At 42.6% G+C, this 8,896-nt stretch overlaps 1 protein-coding gene across 1 annotated transcript in view; it reads right to left on the bottom strand.

Moving 5' to 3' along the window:
• Positions 1 to 109: 109 nt before the first annotated feature.
• Positions 110 to 8,896, bottom strand: part of GLS (glutaminase) — a 59,821-nt gene continuing 51,034 nt past the window's right edge. Inside the window, exons 15-18 of the mRNA XM_054636095.2 lie at positions 4,937 to 4,998; positions 3,921 to 3,997; positions 3,710 to 3,773; positions 110 to 3,352 (exon numbers count right to left, since the gene is read on the bottom strand). Coding sequence (XP_054492070.1) covers positions 3,196 to 3,352; positions 3,710 to 3,773; positions 3,921 to 3,997; positions 4,937 to 4,998 — 360 coding nt within the window. The 3' untranslated portion in view covers positions 110 to 3,195. The remainder of the gene's footprint in view (positions 3,353 to 3,709; positions 3,774 to 3,920; positions 3,998 to 4,936; positions 4,999 to 8,896) is intronic.

The raw sequence follows: 8,896 nt of genomic DNA, 5'->3' as shown, positions 1-8,896 counted from the left end.
CAATGGAAATGACCAGAGAAGGTTTTCCAGGACAGCCTTCCCACACCTTAAGACTTACTTCAATGGCACTCCCACAGATAACCAATAAAACCCACCAGCACCGCCATCATCTTGGTATTTCCATTTATTATGCTGTAAAAAGCAACACTATCTGGATTTTATTTCTTAAAATAAATAACTTTCATTTTCAGAACCAGTACAGCTCAAGTTTAGATTCATTCATGGGAAACTGCTAGAAATACATTCATCACTGTCTAGTCCCCACAATACAGAATCTAAAAGTCAAGATCAGCCCAGTCAGTTACAATGACCAGAAGTACACTGCCAGTAAGTATAGTCACGGATAGTCCAGCTCTGAAGCAAAAAATCTGGTACAATACAGTTTGTTCACAAAGGCTAATTAATGCTAAGACTAGCACAATATTTCTGAGTACAAAGCATTAAGTTAGCTGAACGATTTTAGGTTGTGATACAGAAGAAACATATATGACATAAAAACAAAGGAGTGGGGGGAATCTTCTTTGGAGCATAAGGAAGTCAGCGTTGGATAAGATAACCAAAAGCTATTTACTGGAAAATCTACATGTCAGTGTCATGAATGATAAACAGCCAAACCAATGTAGTACTGCATATATTTATATTTATAAAGAACGCCATGTCTAAGCAGCTGCATCGCTGAATTGGACATTACAAAATAATCCATCTTCTCACAATGAGAAAATACTAAAACTAACCAGCAAAAATGCACTGAAGCTAGGACTGGCTAAAAGCACTTGGTATGAAAGCATTAAGTTTAGGGACAGCCATGATCTTCAATGTTAGCTCAGTTACAATCCTTTTGGTTTTGGTTTGTTTATATCATGTGTACTATATAATAATATACCTATGTTTAAAATGCCAGTTTGAACAACACAATGTCAGTTAAATAAAGCTACATCAGGTATTTTTCTGAGAAGCTACAGAATGTGTTCTAAGAGGGGCAAAATAGGGAGGATTAGCACTGAAATCCATCATTTTGAACTAGGATCCATCTGAAAATATTCCTTTACACTGAAGCTCATAATTTTGTTGCCTTGTGCTACCCAGTGATGTGGCTCAACAAAGAGCCAGAGGCCATTTCATTTCGTTCTTGTTTACAACAGGGGTGGCCATGACACAGGATGTGAAGAGAGTGGGTTAAAAGCCTTCAGAAAAATAGCTGATCTTCAGAAGAACAAAGAAAAAAAAAAAAAGAACAAGAAAAAAAAAAAAAAAAACCAAAAACCAAACCCAACCAGCTCAAGAAGAGGAGGATTCTTAAGAAAAAGTGTTTGATAACCATGCCAGCCAGCTTCGAGATGCTGTTTGAGGGCTTTAGACTTTCAGACTCTTTCATGATGAAGACAGTCACCGCTTGTGATGAGTACCAAGCACTTTTCCATGTGGCTTGTCCTCCCTGCAGGGAGGCAGTATGGCATTTTGACAAGAGACTGTACAGGAACTTGAAAGAATTTATTCTCAACTATACTGACCTGCTGGGTCGCTCTGGAGAAGTTACTTCTCTCCAAGCCTTAGTGTCCTCATTGCTAAAGGAGGGTAATGTGGTTCAGATCATCTTTATAAAGTGCTTGGGCATTCTAGGAAGAATTTGGGCATGATTTCAGGAGATTTTGGTGCCAAAACACAGAAAATTTGACCTCTGAGATCTACTAATGACTTGTATGCTACGTGCTAGGATAAAAACCACCATATACACAATTCTCAAGCACAATCTCCTTTTCCATGTGCTAAATGATTCCTGCCTAAAACTCTTGTGCTAAAATCCTTGCCTACGTCCAACAACTGTAGTGTGTTGTGAGTATCTGAAGTGACTGCCCACTTCTGAGGCTTTGTGCCACACTACTGGCAGAAGCAATTGTACAAGGGACAGGGAGCTGTGGCAATATTGGACTCTTGTGAACTACAAATACCTGCACCTACATTTTCCACAACAGGGCACGTGCCACGCTGGCTTCAGTGGCAAGACAATGAATGCCACCGTTCACCACAAAAGGCATTTACTCAGTTGTGCTCCTGGTGCTGAACTCCTGTCCTACACCAGGGGAATCCCAGTGATGCAATATCCTGCTCCCTGGTTGATGGCAGTGCAAGAAGAGAACATAACCCAAAAACCTGGCTTATCTCCTGCTCTGCTCCTGTTCTGATTGGCTCTATGCTCCTTAAAGCTGTTTCACTCCATCCGTGCTCCTTGCCACAAGCCTCAATGAGCTCAGATTGTATTTGGTTTGGTTCTTTGCCTTTCAAGCACTTCCATTGCCCTGGCTGGCTCCTGGTGCAGCCACCAGGAGGGAGCAGCCCCTGCCAGCCCCCCCAGGGGTAGTGCAAATACACCTGCAAGGAACACCTGCACGGAGTGGAAGCACCCACATTCCCTGGCCACAGGGAAGCACTTTAGCAGCTGAACGTGGAGAGAGAGGAGGGAGGCAAGACAAAGGGAACTGAGAGAAACGCTCCCAAGACACAAATCCCACTACACACCGCAGCTACACATCACACTCCCCTACACCATTTGGTCAAACAAACCTTAAAACACGTTCCCTGACAAGACTATCTCTAAGAACAAGCCTAGACCATTGACAAGTGTCACCTATATACTCTGTGATATTTATATTATGTAAACAAGGTTGTGTGGAATTCTTTTTTTCTATTTTTTCCCAAAGATAAGTGCAGATCCTTACTTAACACACCCAGCCTACATCTACATCAGCATCCTCAGCTTTCAAAAAACCTCACTGATGCTCATACCTGACAGTACTCTGGCTCATCCTGGCCATACTGGAAACAGAGGGCTAAAGAAACAAAAATTCAGCAGAAAAGTTCCTGACCACAGACTAGAGTTCACATAGAACACAAAAATAAATTAAGTAGTGCACAGTAAAGCCAACAACAGCTAAATATTTTTATACATCAATTATATGCAGCATGAGGTAATATTGCTCACATTATGGAGGGAGATTCTTAGTTGGTTTTGTTTCTTTTGAAGAGATTGGATTTGTCCTGTGCGTATAGAAACTCCTGTAACGTAACACTGAAGTAACAGAGACTTCTGTAAAATATATACCACTATCAGATAGAAACACACACGCTCTTCATTACTTATGCATACCACAATTAAATAGGTAAGTGATTTGATTCTTAGGATCTAGCTGAAGATGATTATAGCAAGCCATCCAGATTTTTATGAACCGTTCGGTTCTCTTTCCCGTCGTTGTTATCCTCTGATGGCGTGTATTGGGTCTGATACTCTTGAAGAATTTTAAAAACATCATGGTGTCCAAAATGTAAAGCTTCATCCATAGGAGTGTTGTTCCACCTACAAAAAGCAGCACAGAATTTTTAAGATCAGCATGTTAAGCGCAGAGCCAAAAAGCACCACAAATCAAGTTCTTTACATTCTGCACTAATGGCTTAGCACACAGACCCCATTCAGTTCAGTAACTGTGGAACTTCATTAAGCTGAGCATAACCTTTGAAATAATGGGTTTAGTGGCTCATTTTTCATTCCTGCTCAGTCTGCAGAACCTACAGAGAACCAGCAGGATCCCATTCCCCCGCTTCAGTGGCCTGGCTCAACACATTCCACTCTTATTTGACAGGCACATCTCCTCACAGACACTAGGGAAGTGGTAGTGGAGCATCTTCTCTCCAAACCAGCAATAAAACCACTCACCTGTCTTTGGGGAAAGGATTCACTTTGCACGCTTCCAGCAGAAACTTAACAACATCCACGTGTCCTACAGGAAAAGCAGCTTTGTGAGGGTGTGTACTTCTATATACCCATTTATGTACAGACAACAGCAGCTATGCACAGAGACAGCAAGGATGTGCTAAAGCACACAGACAGACAGACAGACAGCAAATGCTGTGTGAGGAGACAGTACCTTCTGCAGCTGCCACATGCAGGGCTGTCCGTGAGTCGTAGTCTCTTTGCTCCATATCCATTCCTGACAGAGCAAACCTTAAAAACAAAATAAAATACAATAAAAGAGATTGCAGAGGCAAGTCTTAGGTAACTTGAAGCACATTACAAAACACCACCCTGCCACAAGAGGATGCAAGCAGCACCACGAGCACATCGTATCTTGGCTGATAATGAAAGGGGCTTGGCTTTGAAAACCAGATTTGTGCCTTAAATTCCTTTCTGTTCTTTAGGTGTCACAAATAAAAATAAAACATCTTTGCAGGAAACACAACAGTCAACACGCCTGATTTAAAATGGTCCATGGACAAGCTAAGCCACATAAAGCAAAGTAAATTTATACCAGGTGAGAAAATCCCAGGAAGTCTCTCAAGTCTGAAAATCCTGAGCAGCATTAAGGGATTGGGAGGGTTCTTGCTTCACACTATGATTCCTTGGGACAGCAGAGTTAAACTACACACCATAGATTTTCCCACCCACTAATTATATTTAGATCTATTCTAGCCAAATTAATGCTTATTTAGTCTGCTACCATTATTACCTTAAATTTTGCCAGATTCTCTTCCAGATTTCAAAAGCAAAGCTAGATGTCCTAACCAGTCCAATAACAATGTGCATTTTCCAACCTGAATTTTTGTGGCACTTTCAGAATTGAATATTAAAGCAGGTGAGAGTATAGACAGGATTTTCTGCCATTGCTATTAAAAAATGGTTAAAGAAATTTTTTTACTGTGATCCAAAGAAATGGAACATAGTGGGATTCAGGATAGTGTGAGGGTACCTTTTTGATAGTTAGATTTGGGTCTTTTGGTTGGGTTTTGGGTGAACATATTCAATCTCTCATGCAACCTCAATGTCCCCAAATGAGACAAAGTGCATGTGCATGTTCCTAAATAAATAACAACAAATAAATAACAACAGCAGGAACAAAACAAGCAGCATTCCCACTCCTATTCCCAAACCCCCACTGGTTTTTACCTCCGGAGTGCAGACACGTCCCCTGTGTAGGCAGCAAACAGCAGATTTATCACGGACTTCACCTACAAAGAGAGATTAAGTTCCAGTTTACTGATCTTCTTCCCTCAAGAAGAAAACCCAGTGGGGCCAGTTGGTCCAGTGCTTATGAACTTGTGAATTGTACCCCCTTGCCTGACCACATTCTGCAGCACAGCCTGCTTTGCTACCAGTACTGCAAGGTCTATCTTTCCAAGGCTGAAGTCCTTAAGGACAGTAAAAGAACTAAAACCAATGAATTTCTGCTCTGTTGTGGTAAAAAAACAATGAGCCTTGTTCTATGGGCAGAGTGTGTTTCTCTCTTCAGTTGCCCAATGACACCAAGTATTGAATTGCACAGGCAGCATTGCTGCACAATTTATAAAACCATGAACTCCTCAAAAAGGCAAATTCACTCTGGAAAAGTAGGATTATTTTTGTTATTAACTGCAAAGATTCGTAATGCCAGGAGAAATCTATGTCAGCAGACATAAATTTATTTAAATGTTACCCTTTTTTCTGTGTATACAGATTATCCTTGCATACATCTAATGTACACACTTTTGCTCAAAAAAAACCAACATTTAAAGCAGTTCTGTTATATAATAAGCAAGGTTTCCAGGCAGATAAAGTTGGATCTTTTTAGATAAATATGGGCTTAAAGCATGACATGGGTACCTAAGTCTCTGCTAAGTAGTGCTTTTTCTCAGCTGTATTAATTATTCCAGTAAGAAATGATACTGTCAGGGTACACCAACCTTGTCCCATGCATATTTTTAATACATCCTGGCTATAACAACTCTGCAGGTTTTAACAAGTGCCAAAAATGACACACTAGATGCTTTTAAGTATCCACATTAGCTTCTTCCATAAACTGACATAGCCACTTCTAGGCACCATTTCCCAGTAATTTCCAGTAAACTTTCTAAATGCTGCTTTGCTTTTTGAGTCTATGAAGCTCTGTCGCTGCCACCAGCCAAGTAACAGAGAGAAAAGAGGGAGCTGATGCTGCACTGACCTTCTACAACAAGGAGAAACAAACAAAAGAGAAATCCCCACCCACAAGCAAGTCTCCCACAGATTTCTGCAAGAACACTGGCGTATTTTCACAGGGCCACAGAGTAGCCAACATCTGTGCCTCCTCTAAACCAAAGCCCTGGAGCTGCTTGTTGTTTTTTACACCTCAAATACGCACTGAGGCAAAGAGAGACTGAAGGAGAAGGAGGCACAAAGGCCAGGATGGAAATGCAAAGGGGACCCAGAGCCACCCTCACTGCAGCACCCACAAACCCCTGCAGCCCCTTTGCAGTTTGCACTCTGGGGGCTGTAGGGTGCAGCTCTGTAGGACTCCCTCCCCTCCCAGGGCTGGCCTGGCCCTACACCTGACTGGCCCCAAAGGCTGCGCCCCTGCTCAGGCTCCCTCAGCTCTGACCCCACACAACCTTCAGCTGTGGCAAACCTGACATCTCACCCCATACCCTCCTCTCCAGCCTTACAGAGGGCTGCCATGGAGTCATTCTACTCCCCCCACAAAGATCTCTTTGTTTAGAGTTTCTGCCACAAGCCAAACCAGTGAGCAGGGCTCCCAGGCAGGTCAGTGGGGCCTGCTCGGGAGGCAGATCCAGGCCCCCCAGCTGAGCCCTCACGCCATGGCAGCTCCATGCCAGGGCTCAGCCCCTCGGGACGGAGCTGCTGGGAGCACCCAGGGCTGGGCTCTGCCGTGCAGGGTCACGGACACACGGACACACAGACACACGGACTTGCATCAGCCAGGCCAGCTCAGGGCAGCAGCCACGCAAACGCCATCCCTGGCCTTCCATTGGGAGCACCACAGCCAGCCCGAAATGCCCCTTCCATGGGGAGCACCACAGCCAGCCCGAAATGCCGAACCCTCTCACGGAGACAGCAGGGAGTGCAGGTGTGAAGGGGAATTTAGCTCGATAATCTCTGCATTTCATCGAGATGAGTCAGGCATTCCAGGCTGGCTGCACTCCCGTGGTCCTACAGGTGATGAATACTCCCCCTTTTCAGGGGCTGGGATGAGCAAAGGACACACTGTCTTAACACAAAAACCATTTCAGAGCTAACTGACCATTTTGGCTGGGCTTCTTGATGTTTCTGGGAAATGCAAATATATATTAAAGTAATAAAATAAAAATAGCGCATTCCTTGCTTCAAAAAACAACTTTCCAAGCGCAGGCAGAACCCAGAATCCTGGATTCAGCTAAACATTTTGCTAAAAAGTGATTTTTGTTTTCTATAAACATGTGACAGAATGTAATTTGGAGATTCCTGAGGCTTTGTAACACAATCACCTTAGATTACATCTCTCAGCAGTCTGGGAGAGGTCAAAGCTGCTCCTTCCTTAAGATAAAGTAAAATCAAAGGTTACTTTACTTTAAAACTGAACTTCTTGATAGATCAAAACAAAAACAAATACTAGTCCAGACAAAAAGATCTCTGCTTGTTTACCTCAGAAGGAAATTTGTTCTGTGTCCAATATTAAAAGTAATGGGATACAAAAAGCAGGAGAAACGCAGCAAATTCAGTGGGACAATTATTAGCAGAGTAATTATCCAAAGCTGGTCAAAGGTGAACTCAAACTAAAATAAGCCAAGTGTGGCCATCATAGCTGAAAAAATCCTTCTGGGACAAGTTCCTCCTGCTTCTAAGAGAGACTTCAATGATTTTATGGGAGAATTAGACTGGATTTGCTACCAACAAAACACACCCTGACCCCATAACTGCACCCTACTATGACAGCAGCATAGACCAGGCCAAAAGATTAACAAACTTCCTAAGGTATGCAAAGAAACTGCTAGGAAGGCAGCCATCAAAAAAAGAAGTTTTACTGAGTTCACGTAAAAAGTGAATTCAATAAAATTTAGGAAACTGCAAATACAAAATACATTTTGAACACAAAGTAGGAATATACCATCTCCACAAGCATCTCATGGGTCTTCCTCAGCTTTCAAGAGGATATTAATCAAAGCAGCATATATATACTAAATCATTATGTAAGAGGTTGTCATTTACAGTGAGAAAAACTTTACTAAGTGAACAGCACTTGCTGCCATAAGCTTTGTATCTGTGCAGAATCTCACTTAGGCTGCCACAAAGTCAAGTTCAAATTCTCTACCCAAAACTCACAGTACTAGTTTGAAATAACAGGTTCATTGCAAAAAAAAAAAAAAAAAAACAAAATAAATAAAGCAAAAGGCAAAAGAAACTCTGAAGTGGCAGCAGCAAACATACGATTTTGGGGAGAAAAAAAATAGTGAACATGACAGATGAGCTCTATCCCTTCAAACTAAGTAGGGCACAAGGCAACTAATTTAAGTGGTGAGAAACTCACTGGCAGAGTCTCTAAACAAGTGGTTCATGAACATTCAGTGTTGGTGTTCTGATAACTGCACTGGTGAACACAAGCTTCCCTAATGTTTAGAAACACAAAGTTTGTTTTTCACAACCTTTTCCTACTGCATGTGGAAAAGGTTCCCTAACAGTGAAAATGCAATAGAAGGAGAAGGGATGGAGTCCCTTTGCTTTCTGAGAGCTGGATGGATCTCACACTGCCATACAGCTGCATGGCAGGACCAAACCCAGAGCAGAAACTGCTGCACCTTTTGTCAAACAAGAGGGAAAACCTGCAAGCACTGAAGCACAGGGACTTGGCAGCTCTCCTCTCACCACACCAACAGCACAGAGCACTGCTCACTCAGCTACAATGAGACCCTCTCTGTTCAGCACTCTTTCCTCAGCACTGGGTTTAATCTTCATCATCCAGGCAGTGAAACCAGCAAGGAAAGGTTCCTCAGAAATACTCACGTCACTCAATGGCAGAAATCAGAAACACAGTTTCACTGTCAGGTTAGGAGGTGTTAGAGGTCTTGGACTCAGCTGGACAAAGCTATGAAGGATCCAAGTCCTGCTTCACATCAGAGG

Source organism: Agelaius phoeniceus, chromosome 7 (assembly GCF_051311805.1).
Source record: "Agelaius phoeniceus isolate bAgePho1 chromosome 7, bAgePho1.hap1, whole genome shotgun sequence".
Lineage (NCBI taxonomy): Eukaryota > Metazoa > Chordata > Aves > Passeriformes > Icteridae > Agelaius > Agelaius phoeniceus.
The sequence above is the reverse complement of the archived record's forward strand: the minus strand, read 5'-3'. Positions and strand labels throughout refer to the sequence as shown.